At 37.9% G+C, this 20846-nt stretch overlaps 1 protein-coding gene across 1 annotated transcript in view; it reads left to right on the plus strand.

Moving 5' to 3' along the window:
- Positions 1-17922, plus strand: part of LOC120535391 (matrix metalloproteinase-15-like) — a 60655-nt gene extending 42733 nt beyond the window's left edge. The window contains exons 7-10 of the mRNA XM_039763209.1: positions 4036-4174; positions 7265-7415; positions 8658-8773; positions 12080-17922. Of these exons, the coding sequence (XP_039619143.1) occupies positions 4036-4174; positions 7265-7415; positions 8658-8773; positions 12080-12489 (816 nt within the window). The 3' untranslated portion in view covers positions 12490-17922. The remainder of the gene's footprint in view (positions 1-4035; positions 4175-7264; positions 7416-8657; positions 8774-12079) is intronic.
- Positions 17923-20846: the final 2924 nt, after the last annotated feature.

Below are 20846 nucleotides of genomic sequence, written 5' to 3' on the forward strand. Positions count from 1 at the left end.
CAGACACTGTGATTTTTTAGCCAACAGCACAATCCAGAAATGGTTTTAACAACCAGAAGTAGAGCTATAAATTGCTGAGCAAAATCTGTTCTCAATTTTTTTTTTTTTTAATAGAAAACAGTTTTTGCTTTTTAGTACAGTTTTAAGGTGATATTGCAAAAAAAGATACTGGATTATGTCTTGGGAAGCTTGTCTTGTCTGTACACTGGCCAGGCAAATTTAATGCAGGTACCCGAGGCTTCGAATGATCCGGAGACACAATGTATTGATTTTTCACATGAGCAGTCCCACCAGACAGGGAATGAAAAGAGTGCCAATCTCAGATGGAAATATAAACAGTCTACCATTCCTCATGGTTTGGGGTCTTTTATCAGTGACTAATAAACAAATATAGAGATTGTAGGTGCTGACAGACATGTTTTTTACTAAATAAATTTTGTAACTTTGAGCAGAACGACAAATAAACATAATCATTGAGTAAAATTACTGCACAATCTTAAAATTTTCATTGGAAAGGCAATTATGGATACCTTATGTATTTTTATGTCCAGTGACTCTATTCAGTATTTTTAGATTTTTTTCACATTATATTCCTTTGAAATAGGGTCATGTTTATTTATTTGAATTTCATTAATGTTAGTTGCCATCAATATAAAAACTCCCCAAAGCAGGCCATATTCGGCAGATATTAAGTAGATACTGTATTAATTAAAAAAAATAATAATTAAAAATAACATAAGTGCGTGTAGCTGATTCCATAAGTACAGTAGTTGATCCTTTAAGTCAGTATTTGAGGAGGATACTAGATGTGATTGGAGTTCAGAAATCTTTTAGGAGACAGTATATCGCTGTGTGTGAGCTTCTGCAACGTCTTCTCACTTGAACAGAGAGGATGGACTTCGATTGGCCGTTCTTGACATTTGCCCTTTTGGTTTTAGCCATGGCCCAGTGCAGCTTTGACTCTTTAGTTGGTCACCTTCTTCTGGTAATTATGTCTCTAGAAGGTTAACGCAGCTTCCTCTGACTCACAAGACATCACTGATTTGCATCTCATAATTATTTGCCTGGTGTTTTTGCCAAGTGTAAATTGTGGGTGCATATCCATCTTATGTTTGTTCTAATAATGCCTGGAGACTCCAACTTTGGAAGTTGGCCTAAAATGCATTAGTGGGAATATGAGAAAGGGACTGACCTTTTTTATAGTGACCATATAGGTCTGGCCATACAATACAACAAATAGAAATACTAGGCAAACTATAATAGAGACAAATTCTATAAACAAAGTTAACAGACCATACATCACTTGTAGTATTCTGTTAACATTTTGAAAATTGTAATTGCTAGAAAGTTCTTTGTTCATTTTTGAATTTTAGCCTGACCTTTAAATAAAACTAAGATGAATTCCAAATGAGGGGCCTTCACATTAATACAAAGGCCAACATAATGTCATTCACAAATGTGTGTGTGTGTGTGTGTGCACAGGAGCCCTCTAACAGTGCATACTTCTCTGACAATGGTTTTGACCAACATGGAAGTAGATAATTTTATTGAAATGCAACACCTAAAGAACTAACTGTGTAAACAACAGAATGAAAATGAAAGCAGCATTCTTATTATCTAATTAAGAAGAGGTAAAAATAATGACACAACAGGGATGGTAATTATTGCCAGTAACATTTTTGCAGGATTGGCATTCTGATGCTGATTGGGTAGACTAACATGGAAACGTTTGTAGAAAAAAGTCCCAAGGGGAAATTTTGGTGCATACAGAAGAAGAAACAGACAAATAATACAATCAGTAGATAGATAGATAGATAGATAGATAGATAGATAGATAGATAGATAGATAGATAGATAGATAGATAGATAGATAGATAGATAGATAGATAGATAGATAATGTATAGTATGCAGAAATTTAAAAATTATCTTAAAGAGTATAAGCAATTAGTTTGATATGTCAGGAGGAAATACTTCATAGCTGTGGGCAGAAAAGACCCCCAGAGATGCTTCTTAACACACTTTAGAGGAATGAGCCTGTGGCTAAAAGTGCTACAAAAGAGTACGTACTGGAGGGGATGGTGGGGATATTTCATGATAGCATCCAATTTTGCCACCATTCTCTTTTCCTCAACAGCTTCCGTTAATATGTGGGGCATTCACCTGGATGATGCAATAGCATCCATTTTGTGCCAGTACGCTCACCACACATTAACTGTTAGGTTGTGATGTGGTGAGAGTGAGAAATAGCCAATTAAGAGGCCCAAAAGACAAAGCTATGGTGAGCAATTTAGCCAAGACATCGGGACACACCCTACTGTTTTCAAAGGATGCCCTGGGATCTTTTATGACCACAGAGAGTTAGGATCTCGGTTTTACGTCTCATCCGAAGGACAAAACCATTTTTATAGAGCAGTGTCCCCATCAGTGCACTGGGGCGTTGGGATCCACATTCAGATCACAGGGTAAGCGCCCCCTGCTGGCCTCATCAACACCTCTTCCTGTAGCAACCCAAGCTTACTGACTGGGTCTGAAAATACTTAGCTTTAGGTGGATGACCTCTTCTGAAGTGCTTATCATATGGCTGTTGAATCAGCTTGTTTAATCCAAGCTTTGGTTTGACTTGAGTATAACAAATCATTTATACACCTCACACCAGCATAAGTGCAAAGGAGTTCATAATCAAAACTACCATTTTGCAGCTGATTCTTTTTTTTCCAAAAATTTTTAATTTCTGCATACTTTGTGTATTTGACTGGCGTGTTCATCTCAAATGACACTAAAGAGAGGCTGCCTTATTAAAGATGTGCCATTGATGGAAAATCTAAAAGACACATGTTTACACTAACATATTATCTAAAGCAAATTAATTTTCAAATTTTAAAATGTTGAATATTGCAGTAGAAAGATCCAGTCATCATTGCACATTTGCTTTTTAATTTATGTTCTATAATTGCTTTACTGCACATGGTATATGATAGGTAATGTTTATGCCTTTACAAATATAAATATTCTGTCAATATTCACTTTTAAAATAATGAAGGCACATAGATGTATTAGCAGTGCCACTAGTATGCTAGCTCTGAAGTTTAAATGTGGTTTGGATATAATTGTCATGAATTAAAGTTCTCATCCCAATTGTTAGCTCCATTACAACCGCTGACAATGCAACATTGTCCCGTCATGAGTGTCCCGTTTCCTGTCAGTGCTTTCCTCTTACGATGAATCAAAGGCTTCATTTCTGAGGTGGACTGTAGTTACTTTAGTCTGAAATTCATTTGCTATTATGTACAATATACTCACCTTTTATTATATGAAAAATTCTTAATAACCTCCCTATTTGGTTTTACTCTCATTTACATATTAATTCATTAGATATTTTTAAAGTTAAAATGTGCTTTTATTTTGAAAAATGCATGCTTTACAAATCTTGTTTTTTCTGACTTTACATGAAGGACTTGAATACATCGCTCAGAATTTGAAAATAATCCTAAATATGCAAACTATTATTCTTTTTTTTTTTTAAAGTTAACATTTGGCTCTAAACCTATGATTTACATTTCTACCATGCAAACTGCTATGGTGTACCTGATAGTTAAGTAATCAGATTGGGAAGTACATTATTCAATTATGAATGCATTATGCTGTAAATACCTAACTTTGCTAAAAGTCACACATAATAGACGTAAAGGCAATTCTCAAGACATATTTTGTCAAAATGGGAACTCACTGTCACCACCCTTAGAGGACTTGCTAGATGTTTTAATACTATATGAATGAATTAATGCTTGTATCAAGAAAGAATAAATGTGACATTCATATAGAGACAAATGTAAGTTGCAGACATGCAGTCATTGCTAATGATGGAAGTGATTCTCTGCCAAAAGTCATGCAAGTGTGCAGTCATGACAAATATAATATGAAATTTTAACTTTATTGCCATTCTGTATATTGAATGGGAGTGTCACTTCAATAATTTTGCAAGACTCTTATTCTGTATTTTTTACAAATTTATAATACCAAAATATTTCTTTCAGGGACGATGGTTTTGGAGAGTTCGGCATAATCGTGTACTAGACAATTACCCAATGCCGATTGGTCATTTTTGGAGAGGGCTCCCTGGAGACCTGGATGCTGCCTATGAAAGGCATGATGGAAAATTTGTTTTCTTCAAAGGTAATTGCTCATGTGGTCTTGTTCAATTACATGTAGTATATTTAGTTTTCAAGTTCACTGATGAAGTGAAACTTTCAAAAGGAAAAAACTCACAAAAGTATTTAAGGAGATTTCTGCACATTAGCTGTGAAACATCTGAAACTTTCAATGTGTATCACACCACGAGTGACACATATGATCATATTCATCCTATTTAATGGTTAATGTTCTCTTGACACTCCAGTTTCTTAAAGTTCTCACCAAACTAAATGCTGACTCTCCCAAGGTGCAGTAGAAGACACCTGATACCCCATTTCTAATGCAAAACAGACTGGACCTCAGAAATGAGCCAACACAATGTGATCTGCTGAGCAGACAGTCCAATGTAGACTCCATTAAAAATGCTTTCTGTTTGTTCCAAAAACAGCTCAAGTGCATTTATGAAATGGAGTCATGCATCTTTAAGGCAGCTGTTCCTTTAGAAAGAGTAAATGATGTCACTATAAAAGCATTCCCAAAGCTGGAAATCAGCCATGGAAAAAGGGAGCTGAAATTTTGGAAAGAAACATCTGGTGCAGTCATATTTTGCCTGTTGCATCAGCCGGTAGTTTAAGGATGCTGAGTAGAGAAATACAAGTTCCTTAACAAACTGGGTTACATGTAACCATTTAGGATGATGGATGTTGTCTAGACTCCCCCTTGCTGTTAGACCGTTCATTGTGGCTTAACATGAGCATTCATTACTTTAGTATCTTGCAAGAGGGTGGCAGTAAGACTGAAGCATAGAAATTGCATCCTAATTGAACTGTTTTCTGATGCAATTAAAAACCTAATAAATTTTTTTTATCAAATTCAAGAATATGGTATTCTACAGGATTGATCAGCCCAGGTCCTAGAAAGCTGTTATCGTCAGTTTCTTATTTCCTTACCCTAGACCTCAATTGAAGTTGCACATTTACAATTTGTACACTAATTGACATTGTGTTTTTAAATCTTTAATTATTTTATCAGTGTCCTTCCCTGATTTTTCCTAATTTGCTGGACTTCAAATGCCTATGTTATTGCGACTCTGAATTCCTATTCAGAAAACATGATTGCTGATATTTTTCTTACTTGAAAGACCCTTTATTACTGTGATAAGTAATGCACACTGATTGTTGGTACAATGATGTGAAACACTGACTCTCTCCTCCAGCTCACACTTGACTGCATTTGCATGTCCTTTTCACCTCAAAAATCCTACTGCTGTTACTGAACATTGTTTCCCCTGATGTAAATTGCTCTCTGTCTTTAGCATTCTGAAAATAATCAACGTCACACTTTTACATGGTTTCACTATACACAATGAAGGAATAAAAAACAAACTAAAAAATTGTCAGTGCTCCAGTTATTTCAGTTAGGTAAAACATTGCATTAAACACATTTGAAATGGCATTGCAATGTTTTTTATATACCGTTGAAAATTAAGTACACAGCAAGCATGAATTCTATGTGGAGAAGAGAGAACATGCGAAGTGGCACATAGTGGACAAAGCAAGCAAAAGTGAAGAGGGCTGTGGAGGATGGTGGCTCACTTGCAAAATGTTCAGAACTTGCAGACTGACAATGAATGCAAATGCAAGAATTAATGGTGCTATTTCTTTTTGAAAATTGGTAAACCAATGTAAGCTGTTACTTGACTGTAAATTATGCAAACTTTTAGGATGATTGCAGTACAGCTATATTAAGATGATAGTGCATGTATGTAATGAGTTACATAGACACACAGTATTGATTTATGTACATGTGTTTGATGAGAGATGCGTACATATGCAATGAAAATTGACAACTTATTGTATTTGCATGCTTGTACATCATGAGAACTGTTTTTTTGTGAAAATATTGCAAATGAGCTGCAGCCATTCCTAGATCACCCTGTCCACAACATGCCATCTTGTGTGCTCTTCTTTACTCACATATAACTGAACCTGGTTGTGCGTTTTGCATACTAACAGCTTTGCTGGCATATCTGACGCTTGGCAGACCTCATGCTGAACTGCAGACATACATGTTGATGAGTAGTTATTGAAATGTTTGTGCCCTTTCACAACTGTGGCATGGGCATTACAAACCCATGTCTGGAATCAAATTTTTACTGCTGATGCAAGTAACAAATATATATACTAGATACTATTACCTTTTTGGAGGAAGATTGCACTCAATTACCAGAGAAAGACAGTGCGGCTCGTGATGTGGTCAGCCTTTCACAAGAAATGTGAGAAAAGCCTCTGTGGACAATATGTTTGCATCACTTTCCACAGTGGTGAAAGTGGACATTTCAAAACTGATAGTGGGCTGGTAAGGTGCACTGCCTTATACTCAGTTTGTTATGCTGCCTGCCATTTACCAACATAAGCCAAGAAATATGTAAGTAAAGCTGTAATTTTATAAAGTATTTGCTGTATGTAAAAAATATTGCTATGACTTAATAAAATAATTTCAATAAATACTGATTTTATGCTGAATTGAAGAAAGCCATTCATGTCACAGCATCCCTTCAGTTCCTGTGCCCAGATGCAGTGCGAAATTGGAGAATGCACACACAATAAAACAAAACTAAAATTTTGTAAAGTCTCACCATGAATATTTTCTACTTCATATATTATTTTGTGTGCCCAGCTAATTAAAATGTGTTGTTTTGCTTTTTTATAAAGAAATACTTAAGCAGTTTCCTGGCCCGTGACCGTGCATCCCTGGAGGTTTTTGTTTTTGATTGAAAACATATATAAGCAATTTATGCTGTGTGCCAACAAATTATTTATTATTATGTTTACTCAAGATATATATGGCAATATGTGGTGTTTGATGGCTGGGGAGCAAGAGGGAAGCCTTATCAGAAGGCAGAGCTAATGGCCATTAGTGAGAACAAAAAGAATGAAATGCCACTTGGTATAGCCTGGCAGTTTAGTACTTGGAAAATGCAGAGCAATTCTGGTACTAACCAGAATTAGTTTTAAGTTAGTTTCTAATTAAAAATACTGGGTGGGATCAAAGTGTGCACTCATTACCAGGTTCACCTCTGTTCAGGTGTAATCTATCAGAGGTGACAATAGCTAATTTGTTATCTTCTAGGAAATAGATACTGGTTGTTTCGAGAGGCAAACCTGGAGCCAGGGTATCCTCAAGATCTCGTTGATTATGGACAGGGCATCCCTTATGACAAGATAGATACAGCAATCTGGTGGGAACCAACAGGGTACACATACTTCTTCAGCGGAGACAGGTAAGAAGAGGGAATCATGTTATGGATACACAGCACTGTGGGGGCATTGCAGAACCATTGAAAAGCAAATTTCATAAGCTGAAATTGAAACAGTGACATTTTGTTTTCCTTGAGAGAGTTTTAGAAATAGTTAAATATAGTGCTATAGTGTTAACATACCAATGTGATGACGTTTGGTCCCAGTTTATACTGTATGCATAATTTTGCCATGTGACTTTTTAAATCTTGGAAGCTTCTATGCATTTATTGATTCAAATTTGGACTGTTTCCATTTTACGGTGAAGTTCCTCCACTCTTCATTACTACCAATCGATTCCCTGATGCTAATTGAAGGGGCGATGGATTATTAGTATCCATTCACTCAGCGACCAGCTGACATTTGATCAATAGATTGGAATATTCTACAGTCCGTTTTCACGCATCTAAGCTGCCTCATCACATTCACAAATCATGTGGTGTACGTATATTTAATATGCTTTGTTTATATGTGGGGGCTGAAAGGGCATTTTAAATTTGTAGTCTGAGTTTATAGAGTCTTATGGTTAGCTTAATATACATACAGTGTATAAAGAAGAATATCTTCGTATCACAGAAGTTGTTTACTTAAAACATCATTGTCTCTACTTTAGGGCAGAGTCCATCTAATTAATTTTCTTCATAATTCCCAAGTGCACCCCTAACAAGGAGATTTCTCCATCATTATTTATTTCATAACAGTCGTAAAGTTTCTGAGAATTCTTCATCATTGGTGTGAGGCTAAACGTCTGCCACTATTATATTTGTTGCATTAGCAAAAGGCTGGTTATATGAGCCATTTTTCCAATCGAAATGCCAGGTTGGTCCTGCCACTTTTTAAATTCTGTTTGGCTCGTTGACTAAAGGAAAATTTGACATGAGTCACTTTGATTCAGTTGTTCAAAAAGTGAATTGAAGACTTCTGACTTTGATTGGTAGTGGAGGGACTGCTGCTGACCCGCACAGGTCCTATTTATGCAAAGTGAAGTGGAGAATGTGGACTTCTCAATGGTGCGGAATAGAAATAGTCAGTACTGCAAACCTGTAGACAGAGCACTGCAAGCCAAAATATTCTATAATGGGGATTTTTGCAATTAGGAGACCGGAACCAAATTTTTAAATAAAAGTATGCACAGCAAAACTAAGTCAGGCAGCATAGCCAACATTCGTCTTAGAAACAGCTCGATCCACTGTTTAACAATTTGCTGATTTTAACTTTTCCCTCAGGTACTGGCGTTTTAATGAGGAATCCCGGGCAGCAGATAAGGACTATCCAAGATCTATTAACGTGTGGGGCAGCATCCCACCATCTCCCAAAGGCGCATTCCTAAGTGACGATGCAGGTGAGAGCATAAAGGGAAAAATGTGCCAAAAAGCTAAAAAATAAAAAAGCATGCAACGGAAATTCGAAATTGAAAGGAAAGAAATGATTTAATCATTTATACTGTACATCATGCGAAACTGTGATTTCCATTCTGTTCCAAGTTGTTCTTCCAAGCTTACTTAATTTACACAGCCTGCTGCAGCTGGCACTTCATGTAAAATTGAGTCTTGATCCTTTGGCATAATGCTTGCTGGTTTGTTTGCTTACTTGGTAATGGTTTTTAACTTCATTCTGTGGCTTTAGGTCACTGTAGCCTCAGAATCTTACATGGTATGAATAGAGCTTCAGCTAGAAATGTGCTCCGCTCCAAGAAATGTAGAGTATGATGTGAATTTGGCATCATGTGTTTGAGTTCTTCAAGCCAAAGCTGTCATGTACTTTTACAGTATGCTTTATGCAGGATAAGCTGCAACTAGTTTTCCTGACGTGGGCCTAAAGGGAAAATGTCCACGGCTGGGTAAAGGGTTTTTACTGGGCTATGACAAAAAGTGCAATAGCTCAAGGATTCAGCACATTGCTGAAAGAAAACAGTTTTCCTACATGACCACCAGAGTATTAAGTGAGTAGAACATGTCCAACATTTTGAGAGAGTGGGCTGAATAGGGAAACATACAAGCAGCTCCTTAAACTGTATGACTATGTAATCCGCAGTCACACCTAATGCAGAATTCTTTAATTACATTGTGGATCTACCTTTTTTGTGTTTGTATTTAATTAGGCCTTTAAAGAAGTAACTCAATACATGACAGTCAGGATTCAAAATCAAAATGATGTGTATGAACGGAATTACACATTATCAGAACCACACTTTAAGTTAAGTATCACAGTATTTGCTTATGGCAGATATAAATAAATACACAGTCCCAGAATAGAGATATCCACAATCCACCATGGTATCCCACTGGAAACATTTTGGACTCTTCCAGCTAATGCATGTGCCATGCTCAAGTATGTCAAGAAGATTTTTATCCTGAACTAAAGGTCAGAACTTCTTCTGTGACTTAACGTACATTGTTTCAATGTGGCTGAGGCTCATTACCTTGCTGTAGACATTCACAAAGCATATGGAGTTAAGCAGCTATTGTGTGTTCAACATTTAAATAAGGCTCGATTTTTTCAACAGACCTTTATTAACTCATCCATCCATTATCCAACCCACTATATCCTAACTACAGGGTCACGGGGGTCTGCTGGAGCCAATCCCAGCCAACACAGGGCGCAAGGCAGGAAACAAACCCTGGGCAGGGTGCCAGCCCATTGTAGGGCATGCACACACACGGAACAATTTAGAATTGCCAGTGCACATAACCTGCATGTCTTTGGACTGTGGGAGGAAACCAGAGTACCCAGAGGAAACCCATACAGACACGGGGAGAACATGCAAACTCCACGCAGGGAGGACCCAGAAAGCGAACCTAGGTCTCCTAACTGCAAGGCAGCAGCGCTACCCACTGCGCCACCGTGCCGACCCTTTATTAATCCTATAGGTTAAATGTTTTCAACTACATTCTGAGCAAATGTGTGGCCTTGAGGCATTGGCGTTCAGGATTCTACATGGCCCTCTAACAATGCACAAGAATAAACCCATACAATAGGGTTAATTTTATGATATACATCAAGGCTCTTTCTGTGTATGTTTTTTATTGTAATATTAGCTATAGTACCTTTAGCAGACAGGTAATAGAAAACTTTTTAAAATATTTGCAATCTCTTGCCCTTTGTGTACTTTAAGTGGCTTTTCCTCTATATCCGCATATGTGTGAATGTTTCTTCACACTTGAGCATGTTCCTTTAAAACCTTTTCAGATTCTTTCATTATTTACAAGGCACCTTTCTCCCCTCCTGTCCGGTTTTATACTTGCTGTCTTTGAAGGCGACTCTGTCAGTGTGGCTCATATGTGTTTACTCCTCCATGTTCATCTAACTCTTGCACTTCCTCTTTTGTTCTGTCACCAATGCCAAGCTGACCAATCACAAAAAAGCTAAGCCAACGAATCAGGTAGCTCTGAGGGGCTGGACACACAGACTTTAGTGTTTTATTGTATAGTAGATACCTCAAATCTATACTGTATAGAGTGTCTGGGAGTTCAAATTTCACAAAGACTAAAAGACACTACTTAAATGTACCTAAAGAAAGTCATAATATTATGAGAACAGAAGATAATCTGTGTATGGTATGCATGCTTCTACCACAATTTTGTATCCTGCTCAAGCAACTAAAGTCAGTCACAGGTAACCACTCAATCTAAACTAATCATAAACAATAAATGCACTGCAACATCATATTGTATTATAACCCTCATAAAAGACACATGCATGCTTGTTTCCCTCAAAACAGATCACACAGCAAGAAAACTGTTTTGATTAAATGAATCAAAGTTGTTTTGATGATGCATTTCACTGCCCTGTGCTTGAATCCTGCTGCTGGTCACTGTCCGTGTGCAGAACTCGATGGGTTTTTCTCCAGGTTTTCCAACCCACTTGTCAAAGATGTGCTGGTTCATATAGCTGGTGATTCCATATGTTTCCCCATTTGAGTGTGAATATGTGTATGAGTGGACTGAAATGGATTGTTCTGCTATCCAGGGTTGGTCATTGTTATAATATGTATTTCTGTAAATTGCTTTCTTTGTAGCCATTCATTTTTTATCTATATATTTATTAAAGGGATTATCATATTTTAAATTCAGAGTCCTACAGTTCTTACTGAAATGGTGAAGAAGCTTATTATTAGGCATACATTTGGCTGTAAAGTCTGCTTTTGTAGTACATCAAGTATTCAAGTGCATCGCGAACCATGAATCTCAATCAATTATTTGTATAAATTTGCTTAAGAATGAAAAGACTCATGTTTAAAAACTCATAAAGCCATAGCACAACAATCAGTAAGAAACAGAACCGACCACCTCATCCTGTTAGATGTTGCCAGGTGCCTCCAGAAAATTGTCAACAGAAGGTCATTCTCATCTGTGTTATTGTGGGCAAAAGCCTTGAACGTAATGGAACTTGGGATTAAGTACAGAACTCTTCAGAGTAGCTTAAAGTCTGTATTGCTAACATTTCTCCTTGCATTGCATGTGCCCCAATTTATAATTTAGGGTTAATATTGAGTAAGTAGTCCTATGAATCACCCAAAAGGCTTTTTTCTCTGCTTATATCTGTGGTTTAATTAATACTTCGAGTCTGTTATTCAAAAAACCTTTAATAAGTTGGAAGTGTCCACTCCTAGTTCTGAATGAGTGACCTCTGTGTTTTTCTTTTGTAGCCTACACCTTCTTCTACAAAGGATCAAAATACTGGAAGGTTGATAACCAGAGAATGAAACATGAGCCTGGATATCCAAAGTCCATCCTTCGAGATTTCATGGGCTGCCATGACATTGTGGAAAAGGACAAAGATGTAGTACCTAAATGGCCGGATGTGGACCGGACTCCTTTTGATCCCAATGCAGGCACAAATGACGTTGATACCGAAGAAGAATCGACAAATAATGACGTAGACATCCTTCTGAAAATCGACGACTATACTCGTACCATGAATATTATCATGGTGATAGTGCCTTTGATTCTGGTGTTGTGCATTCTGGGATTGATTTTTGTGATTATCCGGATGCAGAGGAAAGGGGCACCCAGACTGCTGGTCCACTGCAAGCGGTCTCTGCAGGAATGGGTTTGATGTCTTCGGTTTGACTCATCATATCCTCACCATTGGTGCTATTGGTTCTGTTGACTAGTATATTTATATCAGAAAGTTTGCACATTCATTTTGAATAGGGAAGCTTTGGCTTTCTTTGTATTCATCATTTCTTCATGATTTTCAGCGTGTTTCCTGCTTTCATGCATTGGTGTTTGCCATTTCTGACCTGGATTCAGTTGGTCAAACTGATCAAATAATAATATGGACCATCAATGCTGAAATATAGTGTACGTGCTCTTTCATTAATGCTTCCCTGAGGTGTGTTGCCTGAAATGCTTAGGGATACACAAGGACTGCAAACTTTCCAAGCTTGACCTTCTGATGAAGAAACAGAGCTTTACCTCAGACCCTGGCCAAGTACCAACCTAGACTGATAGTCACACTGGCATGCCTGGGCGAAAATGGACATCTCATCATATGCCTTCTTGTATGGAAGTGGCTTTAATATGTCCCTGTTCTTTAACCAGGTGAATTTTGTCTAGTGGAACGCTTCTCAGGTACTTGGCGGTTCTATGAGGCTGCACATGGAAAGTATAAGCATATGTGTGTGCTGGGAAAGGCTTCTCCAGAAGACCAGTCACAGAAAGAGGGCAAGGGTCAAGCAGAAAATACATTAAAGAAAAAACAGCATCCTGTATCTTTCAGTTCTCCTGAGGAATCCTTTGGGTTATGCTTCCTCAAAGACTGTGCTCTTGCATTACTGGATCTTACTGTGCTTTCCCATGAACTTTTCACACAACTCATCACAACAGAACTTTATTATATTTTAGAGTGAACGGAAACAAGCTGTTGGCTAGTTCAGTGAGAAATGTCTTTCTCTCTCTCTCTCTTTCTCTCTCTCTCAATATTGTGTGGGATGCGAGTTTCAAAAACCCGGTGCTCACCCCACCCTGCCTTCACTAGCTGGAAACCCTGCCAAGCCTTTTTCTTAATATTCATTGTTATCCCTGCAACAGCAAACAGTACCAAGGGGCAAAAATGAGAAGCAGAAATCAATCTGCAGACTGTGGACTCATGATTTTGCACTCTCTGGTGGCTGCTGCCAGGTCCAGGCTGTGTCTGGCTGTGTATACTGCTTAGACTGTATTACTCCTCTGACTTTTGCTTCTATCCCTCTGTTCTTTTGGCTCTATTTGCACTTGTCCATAAACTGAAACTAAACGCAACATCCATATGTTCAGCACATGACCAATTTTAAGTGTCAAGAAATTCAATCTTCTTATTTAATGAAATGTTGGCCTCCAATAACCTATTTGGGATGGCATTCTGAAGAGGCGAATAGAATTGAATGTTAATGCTTTCAGGAAGTGTGTATGTGCCATTTCATTTTAATAATTATATTTTGAGCCATGGAAAGGTTTAAGGGGTTTAAGACAGATGCTTTCTCAGTATTGACTGCTCATTGAAGCTAAGCCCGTCAGTCTTGTGCTCTTTGCCGAGGATCGATTTCATTCAATCCAGTTGCTAAGTGAGGTGTTTTTCCTCTCTGTTCTTCCCCCAAGAGAGATACACATTAAAGATAATTAGAGCTTACAGTAGTTCTTCTCAGAAAGATTCAGAAGGGAGTGAGTGTCTTAGGCAAACATCTTCTTCAAGTAGTTTTTATTGTCTCTGTTTTCAGAGGCAATGAGTGTACATTGTGTTTACTGGATCTGTCTCTGAAAGAAGATGTCTATCCATTTTCAAAACAAATACAATTAAGAGTCAGCCTGGAGGCAGTGCCTAGCCTAGCTTATGTAAGACCATAAAGAAAAATAACCTTTTTGGAGGAAAGAGGAAAATAACAGCAAAGGTGTGGCCTCTAGACTTTTAATGATTATGGATATAGGATGTGTGCTTCTTCAAACCTGCTTTGGAGTGCTTTGTACAATACAGATGCATGAAGCTGAACCCCTAATATGGTACTTTGTGTGTGAAGAACTAGAGGTTAAGAATTCTAACCATTTTTATGAATGGAAAACCCCAGTTCCCTATCCTTATTTTCCATCCATCCATCCATTATCCATCTATCCATCCATTACCCAACCTGCTATATCCTAACAACAGGGTCACGGGGGCCTGATGGAGGCAATCCCAGCCAACACAGGGTGCAAGGCAGGAAAAAAACCCCGGGCAGGGTGCCAACCCACCGCAGTATCCTCATTCTCATTTTACCTTTTGTTATCGCTTCCATTTCAATAACTCTACCATTTTCACCTCTGTCATTTGTATTACTTTAATGATGAAAATGTATGCCCTGGTGGAAAGCACTTCTTATGATCCCTTGTGTGCAGTAGTTTCCATGCACTGTGGGACACTTCTATTCATGGTATTTTGCAGTCAGGAACGTGACATAAACAAATCACAGACGGAGAAGAGAGCTGGACTTTTATTTTCTCAACAGTTCTCTTAAATACAGACAAAAGTGTAATTCTTTCCCTGTGTTTTCCATAATAAATGGGCTTACTGACAGAGCCCTTACATCATATTAAAAGTTGACATGGAGAGATCTCCAGCATCAGAGCAGCACAATTGTATCCCCATCTTGTGCTTTTGAATCACTCCAGGTCTCTCTGGCTAGGACCCTGAGCTCCCACCTAGTGATGGCATTTGAGCAGTACACAGGTCTTTGTCTTACCTTGTTGCTTAAAGCTCTCATTTCTCATTTTTCTGGTTAATCTCATCTTTGGAGAAGGGGCTTCATGAGCCTCCTTAGCTGTTGCGTGCTTAACTCTAACGCCTCTCCTGAGCTCAAGAGCTTGTAGCTGAGTTGTCAAAACAGACTTGAGGCCACTTTTCTCTGGTTTGCATTTTTTCACATTTGGTAAATGGAGCCAATTAAGTGGACAACGTAAATCTTCATACAAGCTGAATATTTGCATTCTCTTTAGGCCAAAGTTAGCCACGAGGGCAGGAGAAACAAATCCTGTTAACTGATTTTCTTACCTGGATGCTCATGAAGCATAGAAAGCAATCTAGAAAGAAACTAATTGCAAAACGTATTTTTTTTTTTTACTTCTTAGCTTCAGGAGTTATCAGTTAAACTGTCATCAAATCAAAACCGTGCTGAAAACTATGGCATTGTGAGAAGCTCTGCCCATTCAAACCTTCATGAATCTTGTGTTCTGCTCCTTGCATGGTCGGCGGGCAGAGTTGTCACATGTTTGTCAGGGTGTTTTGTGGGTGTTCCAGTTTTGAATTGGCCTTTTATAAGCAAGTATGCTCTGAGTGAGCACCGTGATGGACTGCTGCTCCATCCAAATTTGGTTTCTGCCTTGTGACCTGTTCTGTTAGTGTAGATTCAGGCTTCCCATGACTCTGTAATGGAATAATAAACGGCCATCAAGTGAATGTTTTTACAGCAGCTGATAAATGTGCATTATTCGGCTGGTCCCTTCCTTAATAAAGAATTTTGTCCTTTGAATGAGAATAATGTTAGGCAGTAGTGTGCTTGCTAAATTAATTACAAGTGCTGTAGATCCCTAAAATAGCTTCCATTTTAAGACATTTGTAGAGAAACAATTTAATAGAAACACTACAGAAATATATTATTTGTTCAGAATTTAATTCCTAGTATAATAAGCTTGAAAATTAAAATTATTCAATTATTTTCAACTGATTTTAGTTAGAAACTAGACATGTTAAAGCCCCATCCAATGGCTCTAACATGTGGTGTGCCTTGTGCAGCAAAACACAGTCACAAAATAACTGTAAGTCCCCAGAATTTTTGAAACAGTATGTCTGCATAACGTTTTTGGAAAAAGGAAAAAATTGTTTATTAATAATTATCTGTCATCACCGTTCATGTAAAGATTGACAGGCCATCCTTGCCAATTCAGTTGTGTTCAGCCACCAGTATAAATCTGAATCTGCTGACAAGGATTGTTAAACAAAGTCAAAATGTCCCAGCCTCCTTTTTGAAGTGTTTTTTTTTCAGCTACAGTTTTAAACTTGTCCCACAGCTCAAATCATAGTCATTATCTAGTTAGGTTACTGTCACGCTCCCTTTTGAACCAGAACTTCTCCCTAGTCCTATAACCAGAAGTGGCCCCAGAGCAAGACTGTTTTTGTTGGGAGCAGTTTTTGTAGTTCTTCCACAAGTAAAGACATGACCAGCATTTAATTACCACCAAGTCTCTCCCACTAATTTCTGCACCAAACCTCCCACCTGTAATCAAAGGTCAAGATAACACGTGGGGGGCTTTTGATTTGACTATGTTTCTGGACTTCATTTTCTGAGTTGTTCCTCAAGTTGAGGCACGGCTGAAGTGAAATTAGATTGTTAAACACATTTTTGGTACTACATCTCGAAGTGAAGAGATGCTCCTAAACTCACAGCTGTAAATAAATCAAAGCTCTTGTGTAGATCTCAAGAATTTCCTGGACTAGAGCTGCCCTGAACCAGGATATGAGAGGCTTACACCAACCCATCTGTCCTCCATTAAAAAAACAAAATCTAAACAGGATGTTTACAAGCTTGATGTTATCATTCAGATTCATTTACCTAAAATGTGAAATATTGCAAGTGGCTAGATTGTTTAGATATATTAAGCTCTAAACAGTACTTACAGGCTCCGCACTATCATTGGTGAACTGAACTGGAAGCTCTGAATGTGATACACAGAAACAGTTTCACACCATAGCAGCTTAACTAACATAAAATACTGTAACTTTTGAATAGGGATTATAAATTAAATTAAAGCTACTTCTCCTGCTGCTTTAATAAGTCTTGTTACCTGGAAGCTTAGGTAGAAAGTGGAAAGTGTCCTCTAGGATTAATTAAGCCAGCCAGCAGCACAGCTTTCTTTGCCGATAAGCGCCTTAAGCCTGCTTTACACTGCCGTCCACAGCAATTCTCCAAAACACCTCCCTGCAGATGCCTTCTGTCCATGGTTGCCAAAGAGCGGGCAGGAAACGGGCAGCATGCACCTTACTCACTTAATCGGGAGTGCGCCCAGTGATTAGTAAGTCGACCTGCCACATTCACGCATTATTGACTATACCTTACTCTTCTCAGCCTGAACCAACGCCATTTTAGCTAATCTGTCTCATCTGCGTACTTGTTCATAGGGCAGGCCACCAGTGTCCTTTATGCAGTATGCTTTACACTTTCTCAGTCTTTATTATTATATCACTTTGAATGTTACAAGAACATCTTCCTTGGCAACATTTTGTTTTGTTTTTTTTTGTTTTGTCATGTCTTTTTTTAATATATTTGAGTTCATTGTGTTTAAAGTGTAAATATCTGTGTTTCTAGAGCCAAATCTTTGTTGTTTGGTTCATTTTTTTTAATGAATAACATTCCGTTTCTGCCTTAGATGTAGACACAAAACGTTTTATACATTTTTGTGTGTTCACTTTGAGTTGAATGTTTAATGATCCATGCTGGACATGTGTAACAATTACACAATAAATGCTATAAAAAAAAGTAAACTTTTGTTGTTCTGTGTATTACTGCAATTTTCATTCAATGTTTAGTTTTCCTTCCACTTTTTCTAGTGAGGGTGATGGTGCAAACATGCCAGGCTAGTCAGACTAGACCACCATAACTGTGCCAACTTTTTCCTTCTCCTTCTGAGCTAATTGTTCTAGTGAGGGTGATGGTGCAAACATGCCAGGCTAGTCAGACTAGACCACTATAACTCTGTCAACCTTTTCCTTCTCCTTCTGAGTAAATACCTGATGATCCCCGGCTGCTTGAGAGTTATAATAGATATGCAAGCCTTTCTGGAAATATGTTTTCATTTTGTCATTATGGGCTGCTAAGGATAGATTGATGGGCAGAAATGCCAGGTTTGTCCATCTGAAATTCAGCCTACAGCACCGATGACTGTGCAGAAGTGAAGGGGTCTGAATACTTACTGAATCCACTGTACTTAGTTGTGTAAGTAGTATTTTGTTGCTAGGTGTGTACATTTCGATGAAAAGCATCATACTGAAATGGATACATGATAGTAAATGCAAGTATTACCATTGTAATTTACTAATAGACACATCTTGACAGAGTCCATAGTAATTTCCAATTTTAATGTCCCGGTTATCCAAAGAACAAGAAAAAAAAAAGCATAGTGTGCCAGTCATAAAGCCAAATAAGGTTACTTGTTTCAGGCTGGAGCTCCATTCTGTCTGCAAACAGGGTCCAGACTGAATACTGGCTTCTGGTGGGCTATTAGATTAACTAGTGCAGAGAATGGAAGGGGCAGACTTGGGAGTGTTGGGGTTGAAGTAACCATAAATGTGTCTCCTAGTGGTTCCTCCTCCATTCTAAATAAGGCAATGGACATAAGGTAAGTGGCTGTGAATCATCCTTAACCTTACCCCCATCCATCGTTATCCCAGCTCCCATGTCACATTCCCAATGATGCTGTGTGTGTGACTATATTCACACTATAAGCTCTTAATTTTGTGAATGATGAAATGTTCATTTGGAAATGGAGAAGAAGAAAATAAAAACAATAGGAGAAGTTTGCAGAAGTGTATTGCTGATGAATGGTGTCTGGTAATGCCACAACTGCGTGGCATCAGCTCTCAGTTCAGACTCTTTTCATGTTTAGCTCATAGTTGTAGAACGAGCTGCCCACCTCTATTTGGACTGCTGACTCCTTCTGTGTATTTAAGAAGCATTTGAAGACTCTCTTGTACTATGTATTTGTGTCTAATTGATAAATGCTTTCTCAGGTTCTTGTAACAAAAGAGTTGTAACTCGCTTGCATTTTATTTAGAGCTCTTCACTTGTGATGATCAATTTTGTAACCTTGTCCTGTAATCTGTCCTGTCTCCATGTGATTCCCTAGACAGAGGTTTACTTGATTATGTTGATCTCTTTCGTAAGTCCCTTTGAACAACAGCATTTGCTAAGCAAGTACAGTGGTACCTCGCTATACATCCACTTTGGAATAAGTCCAACTTGGTATACGTCCTGTTTGGACGTGAAAAATGTAACTTCGTATACGACCTTTGTTTGGAATATGACTCACATGCTAGAACGCTGCGCACTACCCTTGTTTACCTCTCTCTCGAGGCAAAGCCACGACTGCCCACGAGTGTCAGTACGCCAGTTGCTAGTATTCAGTGAACAACCTGCGCTATAACTCTCTGTGAATTTTCACAAGATTTTGTGTTTTTTCGTGTAAATTTGAATTGATTGTTGAAAAGTATGAAGGTGACATTTGTATCCGGGACTTGGCTGCTGCATACCGTATGCCGAGAACGACGGTATCTACAATTATGAAAAGACATCATTAAAAAGTAAAGTGAGGTTAAATCTTCATTAATTTCATCTAATTGCTTTTGTATTTATGTATTTTAGTATTAAGCAGTGTTTAAATTATTTTATGCAACCCTTTCAATGTATAATATGCCAATAACAATAGGATTTTTTTTCATGGGAACGGATTAATCATTTTCCCTTTATTTCTTATGGAAAAAAATTCATTTGGTATACATCCTGTTTGGTATAAGTCAAAGAATCTGGAATGGATAAAGGATGTATACCAAGGTACTACTGTAAATATAAATGTAATCCCTCCAGTATCCTCCATGTGCCTTTTGTTCTTGTCCTCTGTGGACTATGTCCAGTGGAATCAGAGGACCACTCTCCCACCCCCTTGACTGGATTGTGATGCTTAACAGAAGCAGTGGTTCTGCTCCAAGGTCATTCTGTGTTCTCATCCGATCTGTGAGACGAAGCCCATAGGACTCCTGCACAGAAACATCTTTTTGTCCACTTGTACTGAATGAAGAAGGTTAGAAAACAGACAGATTTTCCAATGTGTTTAAATATATCATAGAATGCAAATGCCACTAACATTTATCGATAGAATACTAAACTGTAATGAATTCAGACATTGGTTGAGTAAGTTTATTATTTTATAGAGGAGGAGGGTCCCCTCCTCCATAAAGAAGAATAGTGTAATTGTGTGCAATATAGCTCTTGTGCTAAAGCCATTAATTTTGTCTTAGGCTTTATTTCTGTGAGATTTTTGTATAAATATTTCTTGTGTTTGTCTCACTTTTATTATAATAACTTCTATTGTGAATTTCCCCTTGGGATTAATAAAGTATCTATCTATCTATCTATCTATCTATCTATCTATCTATATTTCAAGGATTACTTTTTTGTTTAATCATTAGACTGTAAACAAAGGGTAGTTATTTTGCATTCTCTGCTTTTGCTAATAAATCAAGATACCCACAAGTCAGATTACCCTCCCACAACCCTAATCTTAACCATAGTGTAAAGCATTGGGTGTTTCGTGACTGACATTGAGGCCATTTTGTGACATTATGTGACTGACCTCATAGGTGCTACGGTTTGTAATCCTACTCTGTTAAATAAATCTGCTTTATGATCCTCT

The sequence above is a fragment of the Polypterus senegalus genome, chromosome 9 (genome assembly GCF_016835505.1).
Source record: "Polypterus senegalus isolate Bchr_013 chromosome 9, ASM1683550v1, whole genome shotgun sequence".
In the NCBI taxonomy this organism is placed as follows: Eukaryota; Metazoa; Chordata; class Cladistia; order Polypteriformes; family Polypteridae; genus Polypterus; species Polypterus senegalus.